Source organism: Nerophis ophidion, linkage group LG16, assembly GCF_033978795.1.
Source record: "Nerophis ophidion isolate RoL-2023_Sa linkage group LG16, RoL_Noph_v1.0, whole genome shotgun sequence".
Taxonomy (NCBI): domain Eukaryota; kingdom Metazoa; phylum Chordata; class Actinopteri; order Syngnathiformes; family Syngnathidae; genus Nerophis; species Nerophis ophidion.
In genome coordinates this window covers 22,607,181-22,625,349 of record NC_084626.1, presented here as the reverse complement: position 1 = coordinate 22,625,349, position 18,169 = coordinate 22,607,181, and the positions used below count along the sequence as shown (strand labels likewise).

At 41.2% G+C, this 18,169-nt stretch overlaps 1 protein-coding gene across 3 annotated transcripts in view; it reads left to right on the top strand.

Moving 5' to 3' along the window:
* The first annotated feature begins 3,441 nt into the window (after nucleotides 1-3,441).
* rhobtb3 (Rho related BTB domain containing 3) overlaps nucleotides 3,442-18,169 on the top strand; it is an 87,867-nt gene continuing 73,139 nt past the window's right edge. For all 3 annotated transcript variants that reach the window (XR_009802162.1, XM_061874705.1, XM_061874704.1), the window contains exons 1-2: nucleotides 3,442-3,897; nucleotides 6,032-6,263. Coding sequence is in view for 2 of the 3 variants with exons in the window: in XM_061874705.1 (XP_061730689.1) it covers nucleotides 3,896-3,897; nucleotides 6,032-6,263 (234 nt within the window). In the remaining variant the exon portion in view is untranslated. The remainder of the gene's footprint in view (nucleotides 3,898-6,031; nucleotides 6,264-18,169) is intronic.

Genomic DNA, 18,169 nt, shown 5'->3' with positions numbered 1-18,169 from the left:
GGAGGTGGATCAAGGGGATGGGTCAAATGCAGAGGACACATTTCACCACACCTAGTGTGTGTGTGACTATCATTGGTACTTTAACTTTGATAATAGACACTTACATCATGTATTGTCTTCATTATAACACTTATAACAGGACGGCGTGGCGCAGTGGGAGAGTGGCCGTGCGCAACCCGAGGGTCCCTGGTTCAAATCCCACCTAGTACCAACCTCGTCACGTCCGTTGTGTCCTGAGCAAGACACTTCACCCTTGCTCCTGATGGGTGCTGGTTGGCGCCTTGCATGGCAGCTCCCTCCATCAGTGTGTGAATGTGTGTGTGAATGTGGAAGTAGTGTCAAAGCGCTTTGAGTACCTTGAAGGTAGAAAAGCGCTATACAAGTACAACCCATTTATCAATTATAAGGCTTTTAATTTTGACATACAGATGAGTTTTTTGTGTTTTTGGTTCAATATGGCTCTTTCAACGTTTAAACATCGTCAAAAAGCATGTTGTTTCAACGTTGCATCTGTGTTGTAGAATTTTGGTTGGAAAATGACCAAATTTCAATTGTCAAGCCAAGGTCAGAACCCAACATTGATTGATTAGGCGTCGTCAGAAAGCATGTTGTTTCAACGTTGTATTGGAGTTCATTAACAAGTTGTCAATGTGGTGTGGCTGCTGGGTTGCTGCTTACTGCATTGAGTTACTCCCAAGGCTGCTTGATATTGGCTCCTTATTGATGATGTCACCAAGGAACCTATTCTCCTCGTTAACATCTCCATCGTCACTAAATCAACCATTTCTACAATGGAGGAGGTGGTCAAGTGTTGCAATTAACAATGTGTGTGTTCAGCTGCAAATAACTTCAAGCCCTGCAATTCAGCTCATGTGACATTTGGAATTCAATCAAGAGCTTGTGGAGAGTGTGTGGCCGACACCACTGCAATGTTATTGCTGGTTAAATATTCAAATGTCATTATCTTCCCAAATTGAGAGTGGGCGTGGTCTTTTGAGGAGGGCCAGGAGGAAGACTCTTTGTGAAGCTAAGGAGTTTTTTTTGATTGATTAATAGATTGATATTTTTATTAGTAGATTGCACAGTACAGTACATATTCCATACAATTGACCACTAAATAGTAACACCCCAATAAGTTTTTCAACTTGTTTAAGTCGGGGTCCACGTTCATCAATTCATGGTACAAATATATACTATCAGCATAATACAGCCATCACACAAGTTAATCATCATAGTATATACATTGAATTATTGACATTATTTACAATCCGGGGGTGGGATGAGGAGCTTTGGTTGATATCAGTACTTCAGTCATCAACAATTGCATCAACAGAGAAATGTGGACATTGAAACAGTGTAGGTGTGACTTAGTAGGATATGTACAGCCAGCAGAGAACATAGTCAGTTCACATAGCATAAGAACAAGTATATACATTACAAATACATTTGATTATTTACATTAGGTTATTTACAATCCGGGGAGATGGGATGTGAATGGAGGAGGGTGTTAGTAAAGTGTTGAAGTTGCCGGAGGTGTTGTTTTAGAGCGCTTTTGAAGGAGGATCAGGATCAGGATTTTTATTGGTTTTATATTTATTTATTTTTTGTTTTTATTCAGTCATTGGTGGAGCATAATATATATATATATATATTTATTTTATTTTATTTTATTTATTTATTTTTTTTACAATTGTTTTCAACATGGCTGTGCAGCACTTTGGAAACGTTATTGTTATTTAAATGTGCTATATAAATAAAGTGGATTGGATTGGATTGGATTGAGGATAGAGATGCACTTACTTTTCCAGCTGTTGGGAGTGCATTCCACATTGATGTGGCATAGAAGGAGAATGAGTTAAGACCTTTGTTAGATGGGAATCTGGGTTTAACGTGGTTTGTGGAGCTCCCCCTGGGGTTGTGGTTATGGCGGTTAAGGAAGTAGTTTGACATGTACTTGGGTATCAGGGAGGTGTAGCGGATTTTATAGACTAGGCTCAGTGCAAGTTGTTTGACTCTGTCCTCCACCCTGAGCCAGCCCACTTTGGAGAAGTGGGTTGGAGGTCTAATAGTGCAGGATGATAGTCCTATATGGGTTGGTTGAGATACACCGCTTACATTTCAATTTCCATGATTTACATATTTATATGAATTTATTCCCGTAAATATTAGCGTTTTTGCTCAATAGCTTCCAGGTCATGTGACCTATTGACCCCAAACATTGCAGAATAATAGTCCTATAAGGGCTATTGGAGATACACCTCTTATATTTCAATTTAATTGCTTTACATATTTTATATGAATTAATTCCTGTAAATATGAGCTTTTTAGCGCAATAGCTTCCAGGTCATGTGACCTATTGACCCCAAACATTGCAGGATAATAATCCTATATGGGTTGGTTGAGATACACCTCTTATATTTCAATTTCATTGCTTTACACATTTTATATGAATTTATTCCTGTAAATATGAGCGTTTTTTTTCTCAATAGCTTCCAGGTCATGTGACCTATTGACCCCAAACAGTGCAGGATGATAGTCCTATATGAGTTGGTTGAGATACACCTCTTATATTTCGATTTCATTGCTTTACATATTTTATATGAATTTATTAGCTCAATTACCGTAATGTCTAACGTATAAGCGCATTTCATATTCAAGTGCGGCTGGCTTGACTGCAGTCTAGAAAGTCGGAGAAAGTTGTACATTGTAAACAAACCACGGTGCGTTCAAGGACTGCCAAAATTAGTAGGACAAAACGGCGCTCGCCAAATACTCGAATCAGTGGAGCATGTTTAATATAAACAGTGGGATTTCTAACAATTAGGGAGGTTTGTGTCATGTTTGTCCTTAACAAGTTAAACTTATTGGGGTGTTACCATTTAGTGGTCAATTGTACGGAATATGTACTGTACTGTGCAATCTAATAATAAAAGTTTCAATCAATCAGAAACCATATTAAAACTTTTTTTTTTTTCATTTTTCATACATTTTTGAAAAAGCTCCAGAGAGCCACTTAAGAGGTTGACGACCCCAATCTAGATGATCTGCTCCAATTTCGTCGTTCTTTGAACCTGGTTACTGTAATAATGACAATACTATTCTATTCAGTGTGGTTCCCTGTGCCAATAATTCCCCAGTAGTCATGAATGCAACGTGGCCCTCAGTAGAAGTGAGAAAGACATCCCCGATTTAAAACATCCATCCATCCATTGCCTACCGCTTGTCAATTTTTGGGGTGGCAGGGGGCGCTGGAGTCTATCTCAGCTGCATTCGGGCGGAAGGCGGAGTACACCCTGGACAAGTCTTTTTACTAATTGGTTGAAACCGTCACTGAACTAAGGGCCTTCACCTCCAGCACGTGTGAGAGATACTTGCTGACTCAGACTCATGCTTCATTACACTCTCTCTCTCTCTCTCTCCTCCTCTCTCTCTCTCTCTCTCTCTCTCCCCCCCCCCTCTCTCTCCCTCCGTCTGGCGCCGTGTTGCCATCCCGCCAGAGTTGTACGGCGCTACGTCACAAACGTGTTCGGGACGGCGGTTCTCCGGCGGCCGGTAGTTGACGGTGTTTGACGATGTCTCCTCACCGCTGCCGACTTGTCCGTGTTTAGCAGCTGGAAGTGTCGCCGTCGGTCGGACACACGCCGCGGGGGTCGTCGACAGTCCACTTGTCCCAACTCCGCTCCCGTGAATGAGTAACAATGCGGCGGGGACGCCACTTCTCGCCAGCCGGCTCCACGCCGACCAGCCGCCGATGAAAGCGAGCTTGACGGCGGAGCGGAGCCGCGGCTGGCCGACTGCGGAAAAAGGCGAGCCTGACTGCCGCAGACTGGCGGGCACACGCGCGGCGAGGAGGACACGCTCCGCGGCGTAGACGGAGCACCACACCGCCACCGCCATGTAAGTTGTTGGACGCCATTCAAGTCAGTACACGGACGCTTCCATGTCAGCTCCATTTTTATTCAACAACAAACATACATCTCCATTTTTATTCAACAACAAACATACATCTCCATTTTTATTCAACAACAAACATACATCTCCATTTTTATTCAGCAACAAACATACATCTCCATTTTTATTCAGCAACAAACATACATCTCCATTTTTATTCAGCAACAAACATACATCTCCATTTTTATTCAGCAACAAACATACATCTCCATTTTTATTCAGCAACAAACATACATCTCCATTTTTATTCAGCAACAAACATACATCTCCATTTTTATTCAGCAACAAACATACATCTCCATTTTTATTCAACAACAAACATACATCTCCATTTTTATTCAACAACAAACATACATCTCCATTTTTATTCAACAACAAACATACATCGACATACATACATACATCTACATACAGCTACAAGTCACACACACGTCAAGGCCCTTCCAACACAGAGGAAAGAAAACAAAAGCAAACACAGACAGAATAACAATACCAAAAAAAAGGAAAACAATAAATAAATACATACAAAAAAAAGACGAAAGTGCTACCTAAATCACTTTAAATGTTTTTAACAAATATATCAATTTAAGGGCGTTTGTACTCAATCATTCTCCAAGATTGGATTGATAATTGTAAACCATTAAGCCAATTAGAAAATGTAGGCCTTACTTTCATATATCAACATTTTTGTAGAAAACATTTTGCCTGGAGCATAATAATGTTGACAAACATTTATATGTTACTGTCCTTTAGAAAAATACCAAATTTCATCTCTTCTAAAGAGAATGGAGACATCTTCACACCCTTGTTTCTCAGCCAATCTCTGGTCCATCCATCCATTCAATTTTCTGCCGCTTGTCCCTTTCGGGGTCGCGGAGGGTGCTGGAGCCTATTTCAGCTGCATTCAGGCGGAAGGGGGAGTACACCCTGGACAATCCCCAGGTGCATGTTTTTGTAGGTGGGAGGGGCTTATCCCCAGGTGCATGTCTTTGTAGGTGGGAGGGGCCTATCCCCAGGTGTATGTCTTTGTAGGTGGGAGGGGCATATCCCCAGGTGCATGTCTTTGGAGGTGGGAGGAAGCCGGAGTAGAACCCACACAGTCACGGGGAGAACATGCAAACTCCACACAGAAAGATCCCGGGCCCGAGATCGAACTCAGGACAATCGTATTGTAAAGCATTTACACTAATGTAGTGGAACGTTTCTGTCCTTGAGTTACCTCCAAACTAAATGCTTTGGGAGGGACCTGACATAAGAGGTCCAAGTTGGTGGGGTGACATGACCTAAGAGGTCAAGTCACCCTGAATATTGGACAGTTACAGAAGTTATGTTACAAATCAGGTCATCATGGAGTGTATAAATAAGAAGGGAAGACCAAGCCTGATGTGCGCTCTTTCTTAATTACTTTCACGAAGATTCACCATCTTTCGTCTCCGGAGACACTGTCTGTTTTCATATCGATTCAATCCAACTTTGTACTATCTGATTGTGAGTAATTAAAACTGTTGTAACAAACTCTCTATCGTTCCTGTTTAAGATTGGGACTTTTCGACCACATAAAATTGGCATCCCTGTACAGGACACCACATAAATTGGCGTCACAAACAGGATGAGGCCCGGGTTAAATTTCCACTACTCTAACCCCTTTTTCCACTGTGCTGCCCTGCCAATCTCTGATCTCCTCCCTAAACACATGGACACTCTCATATTCCACAATCACACGTACAGTATCACACACACACACACATTCTACAGCTCCACATATATAACAGCCATCCACCTCCATGTTAAATTTAAGTTTCAAAAAACCCTTTAAAGGGTATATTCCATTAATAATTTTAGATTCTATTTGTTTAATTTTGGGGAGAATTGTGTCCGTAGTATATCTTGTCCTTATTTTCCTTAGCTCAACTTTTGTGCTTCCATGTCCATTTTGACAAGATAAAGTTAAGTCAGGTGTAATGAGGGGGCCCCGCCAAGCCTCTCGTGTCTCGTAAACATGAATGAGGAGTCAATGGCGCCTCTCGTTCCTCAAGTGCTCTCCTCTGAATCACTACCCTCTTGTCCTCACGCCTCACAGGTCCATTCACATCGTGGCTCTGGGCAGCGAGTGTCCCGGCGGAGTCGGCCAAGGGGAAGAGATCATGGGCCAGGGCCAGCTACAAGGAGGGTTGCTGTGGAGCTACCTGGGTCACGGGGCCCTGGTGGGTCCCAGTGATCTGGAGAGTAGCCTCCACAATCCGGCCTTCATGGAGTACACCTCACAGGTCTTCGGGGATGTCACTGTGGTGGTCCAAGACTGTCCCAGCTGGGTAAGCCATCTCTTTCCGACTTGGGTAATAATTGAGAGGAGCAACCTCAAAACACTTGTATCTCAAATCAACATCATACACTTATTTATTAAATAAAACAGCACAATTATAACATGCAACATGCCATTTTAGATTATAAATATTATATAAAACAACACAATAGCACAGAGCTGGGCAACTATTTAGACTCGGGGGCCACATTAAGAGAAAAAAAAGTGTCTGGGTGGCCTATGTCTGTATAAATGATATTTACACATTCAGTTGTAAAAATGTGCTGTACAGTATGTGTGTTTGACTCCCTTTTTTCCAGGAACACTAATACCAAAAGTCACAATGTCCCATAAAGTCTAAAAAGGTTATGACAGACCACCTAAAAAAAAACGAAATGAAATTTTACAGTTTTTTACTGATTTACACCATTAAATATGAACAATAAAACATTGAATATTAACAAAATATGAACGTCACTAATCTTTTACTTCTCTGACCAGTTCCTCGTTAGTTGTGTATCTTTTACAATCAAGCGACACACAACACAAATGTAAAAAACATCAAAATATGAATGCAAAGGGTAATAAACAACTACAATATGATATTTTATCATTTTTATGCAGACTTTTGTTGTAAAAATGTGCTTCAGCCTCTTTTCCTGACACAATTATAACATGGAACATGCCTTTTTTAAGATTAGAAATATTGTATAAAATAATACAATAGAACTAAGCTGGGCAAATATTTTGACTCGGGGGCCACATTGAGAGAAAAAATGTGTCTGGGGAGCCAAAGTGTACGTGTGTATAAATGATATTTACACACTTAGCTGTAAAAACATGCTGTACAGTATGTGTGTTGGGGTCCATTTTCTCCAGGAACACTAATAGCAAAAGTCACAATGTCCAATATAGTTGTCAAAAAGTTATGACAGACCACCTCAAACAAACGGAATATAATTTTACAGTTTTTTACTGAATGGGACACCCAAATTATACATTGAAGTAAAGAAAGTGGGATTTACAATATCTGCGATGAGGTGGCGACTTGTCCAGCGTGTACCCGGCCTTCCGCCCGATTGTAGCCGAGATAGGCACCAGCGACCCCAAAGGGAATAAGCGGTAGGAAATGGATGGCTTTACAATATTAACTATGAACAATAAAAAACTGAATATTAACAACATATGAACATCTTTTACTTCTCAGACCAGCTCCTCCATTGATATCTTTTACAATTGGGGGGGCGGTATAGCTCGGTTGGTAGGGCGGGCGTGCCAGCAACTTGAGGGTTGCAGGTTCGATCCCCGCTTCCGCCATCCTAGTCACTGCCGTTGTGTCCTTGGGCAAGACACTTGACCCACCTGCTCCCAGTGCCACCCACACTGCTTTAAATGTAAACATTAGATACTGGGTTTCACTATATAAAGTACTTTGAGTCACTAAAGAAAAGCGCTATATAAATACAATTCACTTCACTTCACAATCAAGCAAAACACAACAAAAAGTTGAAAAAACCCCCAGCAAAATATGAATGCAAAGTGTAAAACACCTATGATATATTATCACTTTTATGCAGAAATTTGTTGTAAAAATCTGCTTCCACATGTGTTTGTGACACATGTGTTTGGGGCTGGCTGCTCTGAAAACAAGCCCCGCCCACTCTGCTTTGTTCCTGGTCTGAGCTGCTGTGACCTAGATGACCCTAATAACTCCTAAAACACTCAAATGTGCAGATTTCTACCATTGAAATACTTTCTATAGTTTAAAACTTACGGTCATTCGAAAACATCATAATGGCAAATACACTTTTCATGTTGAAGGTCTAAAAAAATTTATGTAGAACGTCCTCTCATGGTCGCAAAATAAAGTTACAGTGGTGTAAAAAAAGTGTTTGCACTCTTCCTGATTTCTTATTTTTCTGCTCAAATGATTCAGATAATCAAACACATTTAATTATTAGTCAAGGACAACACAAGTGAACACAAAACTGTTTTTAATCAAAGGTTTTTATTATTAAGGGAGTAAACAAACCCAAACGGACCTTGCCCTGTGTGAAAAAGTGATTGCCCCCGCTGAGAAAACATAACTTACCTGTGGTTTATGACACCTGCGTTCAACACCCAGGCCTGATTACTGCCACACCTGTTCTCGATCAAGAAATCCCTTGAATATGACCTGCCTGACAAAGTGAAGTAAACCAGAAGATATTCAAAAGCTAGACACCATGCTGAGATCTAAAGAACTTCACGAAGAAATGAGAAAGACAGTACCGTATTTTCCAGACTACATAGCGCACCGGGCTATAAGCCACACCCACTAAATTTCAGAAGGAAAATCTATTTTTCCATATATTAGTCGCACTGCACTATAGGCTGCAGATATATACGTCGTGAAATTAGTTATTTACACAGGAATATTTTTTAAATCTTTATTTACAGACCTTAATTGTTTCCAAACGGTGCCTGTCACATGGCAGTAAAACGGTTCATCAAACAAAACAGAAGTCATCATCGTTGACCCACTAGCTGCGGAAGCTAGCTCTCCAATCAGCCAACTCCATGGTGAAACTGAAACAATACAAGAAGAATGCTATTGCAGGTTAATATAACTAACAGAGACACTCGTAAATGTGTTAGCATGTTAGCTAATGCTAACGATGTTGGTTTCATTACATTACGATAGCACTTATGAATATGCATAAAAAACACTTGTACAGATATCACACACGGGACGGTTTAGTACATGTGGATTGTTTTAGTTCTATTGTAAAACTTACAAATGTTGCTTAAACTGATAAATGAAGAATCAATACGAGGAGAAACGCTATGGAAAAATGGAATGGCACTTGTACTTCCGGTTGATAGCACAAAAAAGAAGGGCACTGCAGCACCTGCAGGGAGCAAACTCATCCAAAAGATGGCGCCATAGCACAAACAATAACAAACTTTTCAGTGTCATTGCTCACTTAAAAAAAAAAGTAATTGCATTACTGCTGTCAGCTAAGAAAAATGCATTAATTAGCTGCACTGTTTTTTAAGCCATAGGGTTCAAAGCGTAGGATGATAAGCCGTAATTTACGATTCAGCTTTAACAGTCTGGTAAACATTATAAAGCCATTTCTAAAGCGTTGGGACTTTAGGAAATCACAGTGAGAACTATTATCCACAAATGGGGAAAATTGAACACTGGTATAGCTTCCCAGGTGTGGCCAGCCAAGCAAAATCACCCTAATGACCCCACAACAATATCCAAAGACCTGCACTCCCGTTAAGGTCCGTCTTCATGACTCAAGCATAGGGAAGAGACTGTTCGAAAACGGCCTGTGTGGCAGAGTTCCAAGACCAAAAACACTGCTGACCCCAAAGAACTCCAGAATATTGCCAGAAAACATTGATTGCAACTTGTATCAGTAGATTGCACAGTACATTACATACAATTGACCACGAAATGGTAACACCCCAATACGTTTTTTGGCCTGTTTAAGTCGGGGTCCATGTTCATCAATTCATGGTAGCGCATTTGCTAGGCCAACTACTGGCAAGGATTGCGTCCAACTCAAACCTGAAGCATAACAATTATCCAGAGACAGCTCTTATCTAAAGAAAAGTTATCACCTTCACAGTAAAATGCATAATTGCAGGCTAAATAGCCACAGGAGGTTTATTGTGTGGGTATTTAGTTCCTTTCCAGCGCTCTTCTTTTTCATTTATTTTCCTCTTTGTCTCCATTTTGTTATTTTACCTCTGTTTCCCTTTCCTGTTTCGTTTTTGGCAATTAGGAGACACAACTGTACCAGGTTGCTAATCAGGTGGCTTTGTTCAGACAGATGGCAGTGAGTGGTTCATTGTATTCTTGTTCCTCACGCTGTTCTATAATTAGAAATGTTTTGCCTCAGCTCTGGTTTCTGATTGGCGTTCTGTTAGTTGACTTTTTTGACTTACTGGTAGTCCCTTGCTGCGTCCACACTGGCGCTACCTTATTTTTTATCCATCCATCCATTTTCTACCGCTTATTCCCTTTCGGGGTCGCGGGGGGCGCTGGCGCCTATCTCAGCTACAATCGGGCGGAAGGCGGGGTACACCCTGGACAAGTCGCCACCTCATCGCAGGGCCAACACAGATAGACAGACAACATTCACACACTAGGGCCAATTTAGTGTTGCCAATCAACCTATCCCCAGGTGCATGTCTTTGGAAGTGGGAGGAAGCCGGAGTACCCGGGGGGAACCCACGCATTCACGGGGAGAACATGCAAACTCCACACAGAAAGATCCCGATCCTGGATTTGAACGCAGGACTGCAGGACCTTCGTATTGTGAGGCAGATGTACTAACCCCTCTGCCACCGTGAAGCCCCCTTATTTTTTTATTATTGAAATAATATTTTACCTGCAGGGCTTCATGGTGGCAGAGGGGTTAGTGCGTCTGCCTCACAATACGAAGTTCCTGCAGTCCTGGGTTCAAATCCAGGCTCGGAATCTTTCTGTGTGGAGTTTGCATGTTCTCCCCGTGAATGCGTGGGTTCCCTCCGGGTACTCCGGCTTCCTCCCACTTCCAAAGACATGCACCTGGGGATAGGTTGATTGGCAACACTAAATTGGCCCTAGTGTGTGAATGTGAGTGTGAATGTTGTCTGTCTATCTGTGTTGGCCCTGCGATGAGGTGGCGACTTGTCCAGGGTGTACCCCGCCTTCCGCCCGATTGTAGCTGAGATAGGCGCCAGCGCCCCCCGCGACCCCGAAAGGGAATAAGCGGTAGAAAATGGATGGATGGATGGATTTTACCTGCAAGCCGCCTCTCGTTTCTACATCCTGAGGTCACGCCAAGTCGCCATTAACGCCGAGGTCACCTGGCGACATGAACCGTTGCATTCTTAACTGTGTTAAAAAGAAGCTGACAGCATATAAGCAATGCAATGTGTATGTAATAAAATGCAAGATTTCTTCTACAAACCTCTTTATCAGGTGTGCCACGTAGCAATTATGGCTGAATGTAACAGTGAATATTTATAAATATAAATGTAAAATAGCCTTGGTACACTTTTTGCATCGGGAACCCTTTTTTACTAACAGATTGATAGATCCATGGCTTTGCTTGTTGCAGCATCAGATAATATCAACGTGAACAACATACAATATGCAATTGGATGCAGTGCATTTTTCTGTCAAAGTTGAAAAAACAATACATGCATTTTGACAGAAAGTGCATCGTTATTATAAGCCTTTTTTGCAGGCTGCATAAATGATACAGAATAACACAGCATATGACTTAAAACAGGGTATCTGCGGGGTTATATTGTTGTGCCTTCCTCTACCATTGCTGATGTTGATGTTATATGAACACACCTGATATGAAGCACGCTGCACCTTTTAAACAGAAAACACTTCTATGGCAAATCTAAAAATTGTCTGTCGCGATGTTTGCCAATATTTTTTCCAATTAGTGTACAATGAGTTTACAGTAGTGAAGCTCCAACCATTTTGTCATCCAATGTGAAAGAGCAGTGAATGAATGACTTAAAATTCATTCTTACTTTGTTCTTGTATTTTTTGTCCGTATTAATGTGAAATGGTCTTAAATTATTTTCAAGATGGTCTTAAAAAAGTCTTAAATTGGACATGTTGAAACCTGCAGAGACCCTGTAAAATGATGAAATAACGCGGCATATCACATAAAATGAAGCGGCGGGCCACAGAAAAAAAGCCTGGCAGGCCACATTAAATCATGTAACGGGCCAGATTTGGCGTCCAGGCCCTGAGTTTGACACCTGTTCTGTAAACATAAAGACCAAACTCTTTCTTCCTATGCTATTTTCAGCCATGTTGTATCGAGCAGCCAGGAGAGGAACATGTTTACTGCTTTACTTTCTTTCCTCCCAGGCTCATCCAGCTCTTAGGTGACAGCATGAAGACCTTGTTTGTCTCATGGCTAAGCCTAATTCATTTTTTGGGGAACTTTGTGCCACTTTAAAAAAGTCACAGAGCAGAGGTGCTAAATTTGGCCCAGCAAAGGGTGGTTTTAATTAATTTAACACATATTTAAGCTAAAACAGTCATTGGTGGCGTGTCCAAAATACTCACTAGTTTGCTATCTATTGAACGTGCCGATCTCTTTTCTACTACCTTTTATATATGGCTGTATGGGGCTAAACTCCTCACTCCTGGTGCTGCTTTATGCTATAAACGTGGCGTTTGGCCTATTGGCACATGTCCACTTTGAGCCATGCAGGCAAATGGTTTGGACACCCCATAATAGAGTTTTTAATATACAGTAGTACCTCAATTTACGAGCTTAATCAGAATCAGAAGTACTTTATTAATCCCTGAGGGGAAATTAAGATTTCAGCACAATCCTATTTATGATCAGACAAACATTACAGGGAGCCAGAACAGGATCGCTGACTGGTCTGCCAACTTCCGGTACCCCTTACGAAAAAAAAAAAAGGTGAGAAACAGGTACACGTTGGGGAGTGTGGAGGGTAGAGTACAAAAATATTCAGTCAAAGGCTGGACTCCAGGAAACGGGTCTAGAATAAGGCCAATGAAAAAAAAACTCATACCCATAGCACACATAAACAGGTTACATAGAATCAACAAAACTTGCAACAGAGGGGAGGGAGTGGGAGCTACGGAGGGCCAGCTGCAGCTGTATAAGCGCTACTCAGCCGTCCATCGCCCCTAATGGATGGAGCTCTTAACTCAGACCCCTTGTATCTCAAAACGTTTCCCATTGAAATCAATGATTTACCCAGCAAAACACACTACAATTTAAACCTGTAACTTGCCTTTATTAAAAGAAAAAACATTTGATAAGTAATTAGACTCGTTCAGCTTCCATATGGCACAGACTAGCAGTAATACCTTCTTTTTTTTTAAACCATATGTGACCTTTATCATGTCAATGTGAACAATGTAATTCCGAATTTTTCATATCCGACCCAGACCTCTTTAGTATGTGGATATGAATCGGACGTACAGTACAGGCCAAAAGTTTGGACACACCTTCTCATTTAATCAGTTTTTTTTCTTTATTTTCATGACTATTTATATTGTAGATTGTCACATCAAAACTATGAATGAACACATGTGGAGTTATGTACTTAACAAAAAAGGGTGAAATAACTGAAAACACGTTTTATATTGTAGTTTCTTCAAAATAGCCGCCCTTTGCTCTGATTACTGCTTTGCACACTCTTGGCATTCTCTCCATGAGCTTCAAGAGGTAGTCACCTGAAATGTGTTTTACCTCACAGGTGTGCTGTATCAGGGTTGATTAGTGGAATGTCTTGCTTTACCAGTGAGGTTGGGACCATCAGTTGTGTTGTGACTAGGATTGCAAAGGGGTGGAAAGTTTCTGGTAAATTTTCTGGGAATTTACCACGGGAAGTTAAGCTTGGGGGAAGTTTAGAAATTTTGATTATTTAAAGTTGGACACCGTCCATCTTGTTGTGTAGAATAAGACGAGAAGCTTGTAAAAGACTAATGCAATGCCGCACACACACAGATATAAATAGTCAGCTAAACAATTGGAGTAGTCTTTAAAAATATTTGACTGATGGACAAATGAATAGAAATAGACCAGATGAATACATGAAGAGTCAATCAGCATGCTAAATCAATCTATAAGCTACATTCTTGTATGACAACACAATGGCTAGCAGAACAGAAGGCAGAGGAAAACTTTTGATTTACTATTTGCTACTTGAACTTTACACATCACAAAAAAGGTAAATTCTGATCGCTAATGTTGTTAGCAGAAATGAATGGGATTTAACCTAGAGAAAATTAGCATCACGGCTAACGTAGAAATTTTTTGGGTTCATTATCAGACTGTGGTGGTACATAAACCTAGCTGGCTCGAGATATTGGCACCAAAATCATTGAACAAGTACAGGAACAGCTCGCCAGCTTGAGTGGAAGTCTGCTGGAGTAGTCTACAGTCATACAGTAAGAAGCAATTACACATCTATTACACTTAAATACCATACATCACATATATTTACCCCCGTAATATCAACACTTACCTGACTGGATGAAGTCCTTGGACTCAAATACTAGTGTGGCCTCAATAGCCCTGCTGTGGTCTGTAGCATGCTGGCAATGCACTGCACATGTGATGGAGGAATGCACAGTGAAGGGTAGAAATCCTACTGAATGTGCATGAAATCAGGTTGTTTTAGCTAATAATCATACTGCAAGATCTAGTATGTTGCATTCAATGTTTATTCCCATTAATTCCTGTTAATTCCCATATATTCCTGTTAATTCCCATGGAAATTTTCCAACTTTGAATATTCCCGAATTTTGCAACCCTAGTTGTGAATGTGAAGACGTGTCCAAACTTTTGGCCTGTACTTACTGTACATGCGATGTGACGGCAGCGTGAACGCTCCCACGCTGCCGTCGCATTCATCCGACCGGAACGTCTTTAAAAAGCGATAAACGTCCTAATCCCTCGCCAAAATCGACGGTTACAAAATAAATAGACAACTGGTAAAAGGTCATGTTTTAGGAACTCACGTCATAGTTCCAGCACTCCTGTCTCCGACTGCTCGCCGACGCCCTCTTCGGAGCAGACGTGAAAGTAAAGTCTCCCGCAAACTGATACAAAATACTTGCCCTCTTCTTTCTTAATCTTCTCCGCGCAAGAATTCAGCTCAGAAAATGTTGCACAAAATCAGTTAAATCGCCACAAATGCGCCAAGACTGAGACAGACGAGAATCAAAGCCATGTTTGCTTCCTTAAACACTACAGCATGTGAGACTTTAGGACGTCATGCAGGTCAGCCCAGCAGGCACAAGATGTTGAAAACACCTTAATTAGACGTACATGTCCTTTAAAACTGACTTTCAACAACGCTGCAAAATACTTGTATTTGTTAGTTGAGACAACGTTGATGTTTACTGTTGGGTCCACCTTGTTGGTTGGGAAATGACCACATTTCAATGGTCAAATTAACATCAGAGTCCAACATTGATTAAATGTTGACAAAAAGCATGTTGTTTCAACGTTGTATTTGTGTTGAAGTATATTAGTTGGAAAATGACCAACATTCAATGGTCAAATCAACGCCAGAACCCAAAATTGATTAAACATTGTCAAAAAGCTTGTTGTTTCAATATTTGAGATGCTCAACGTCGTGTCATAATTCAACAAGTTCTCGACATTGTTTCAATGTCTTGTGCCTGCTGGGAGATTGTGTTTACATTAGAGGCCGACTGAAATGAGATGTTCTGATTTAAACGGGGATAGCAGGTCCATTCTATGTGTCATACTTCATCATTTCGCCATATTGCCATATTTTTGCTGAAAGGATTTAGTAGAGAACATCGACAATAAAGTTCGCAACTTTTGGTCGCTAATAAGAAAGCCTTGCCTGTACCGGAAGTAGCAGACGATGTGCGCGTGATGTCACGGGTTGTGGAGCTCCTCACATCTGAACATTGTTTACAATCATGGCCTCCAGCAGCGGGAGTGATTCGGACCGAAAAAGCGACAATTTCCTCATTAATTTCAGCGAGGATGAAAGATTAGTGAATGAGGAAAGTGAGAGTGAAAGAATAGAAAAAAGAAAAAAAAAGAATAGAGGGAAGTGGGAGCGATTCAGATGTTATTAGACACATTTACTAGGATAATTCTGGAAAATCCCTTATCTGCTTATTGTGTTACTAGTGTTTTTTAGTGATTTTATATGGTTGTACCTGTACAACCTGAAGGTCAGCCCCGCACCTTTCTTCAACACCAATCGACGGGTGGTGGCGATGCCCATCTCTGCCCTTCGCAAGGGACCCTCTTCGAAACACAATCTTTCGAAATGATCGCTGCATAATACACTGTACTTTGTGTGTGTGTGGTCCAATCCAACCGTGTTTGCTTGACATCTCTGTTCCATAGTAAAGCTTGACTGTCATTTTTCGGGAACGTAAACAATGAAACACCGGCTGTGTTTGTGTTGCTAAAGCCGGCCGCAATACACCGCTTCCCACCTACAGCTTTCTTCTTTGATGTCTCCATTGTTCATTGAACAAATTGCAAAAGATTCAGCAACACAAGATGTCCATAATATTGTGGAATTTCACGATGAAAACAGACGACTTAATAGCTGGGAACGATGCTGGAATAAAATGTCCTCGACAATCTGTGACGTCACGCGCACGCGTCATCATACCGAGACGTTTCAGCAGGATATTTTGGCGCGAAATTTAAAATTGCAATTTAGTAAACTAAAAAGGCCGTGTTGGCATGTGTTGCACTGTTAAGATTTCATCATTGATGTATAAACTACCAGACTGCGTGGGCGGTAGTAGTGGCTTTCAATAAGCCTTTAGACATTTTTTGTAATGTAAATGACTACAAAAAAAAATCGTATTTGACAAAAAAAATCTGAATTGGACATCCCAACCCGCATTGTGACCGTAGCCTAGTCCTGCGTCGTCAAGTGGACTACACACTCTGTCGTGTTTTGTAGGATTTCTTTCTTTAATTCAATAAAGTTTATCCGCTATATCACTTTCTTCCTTCCCGTGCTTGGAAATGACTGGTATGTCAATATGGAACTATTTGTAACTTAAATTTAGGCCTGACACCTAAAACGTAACAATTAGCCGAGAGACAGCTCTTACCTCGAAGCACTTGAAGTTTGTGCTTTCCTGTTTCAATTCAGAAAATAGTAGGGAATGCATCAACAAATTCTGATACTTGGTCTTGTGAAGTGCAGAATTTTTAGAATTCTAAACAATCCCAATATGGCTTAGAAACTTCTTAGATATATGCAGTATTTTTTTATAGGGCAGTCTTTATTTCATGGCTTTAATGTAATACTCTCAGCGAAAGGGAAAGTACTCAATCTCACAATGTAAAAAGAATATGCCACAAAAAATGATTCCCGTTTGTTTCCTCAGTCTGATTAAAAATGTTTTGTGCAAGTCTTTTTTCATAGCCCTGCCCACAAAGAAAGTACGATAAAAAGCGTACCTTGGCGGACGCAATCACAGCGCCGTAAAAAGGCGCACCACACTGATAAAGTTACTTATTAGCACACCGCTTGCTTGTGACAGCTTTAATTCCATTGTCACTTGCTTTCCAAGCCTTGATTGCAGTTCCCACTTTACTAAAAAAAGAACAAATTGACTTTTGTTCCAAACTGCATATGAAATAGAGACATGATTTTTGCAGCGGCTCTGTGGGTGCTATTGTGGAGCTGTCACTCCAACCAGCGTCTTTGTTTTTATTCAAATGACTTTCAAGCCTTCTCCAGCATTGGCTTGCTTTTGGAGAAGAATCAAGTTGACTAGTGGCTGCTCGCCTCACATACTGCAGGACAGGGCTTTTCAACTTGTGGCCCGGGGGCTGAATCCGGCTCGGGACTGACACCATAAAGGCCGAGTCCAGTTCAAAACTTGGCAGACAAACATTTTTGCAGAAAATTCCCAAAAAGTCGAGATTATTCCTGTCGCGTAAAAGAACTTGGGCCACCGTAAACACATTGGCAGATCTTTGCATTGACATTTTAACCCTACTAGCAAACATACAACACTTGGGTCCGAACCTGGGATTTATGTGACTGAGGCGTTCCTCAAGGCACTCTTTTAAGTCCTCTCTTTTATGGTAGTTGCACATTTTTGTGAGGTCTGGCTGTAGCTCAGACTTGGGGAAAATACGGCCCTCGGGCCACGTGCGGCCCGTTAAGACCTTTAATCCGGCCCACCGGACATTCTGCATAATTTTTTTAGACCTTTACCATGAAAAGTGTATTTGCCATTATGATGTGCAGTCCTGTTTTTAAAAGAGCGTAATTATTCAACTACAAAGTCTTTCAATGGTTGAAATCTGCATTTTTGAGTGTTCTAGGAGTTGTTAGGGTCATCTAGGTCCCAGCAGCTCAGACCAGGAACAAAGCAGAGTGGGCGGGGCTTGT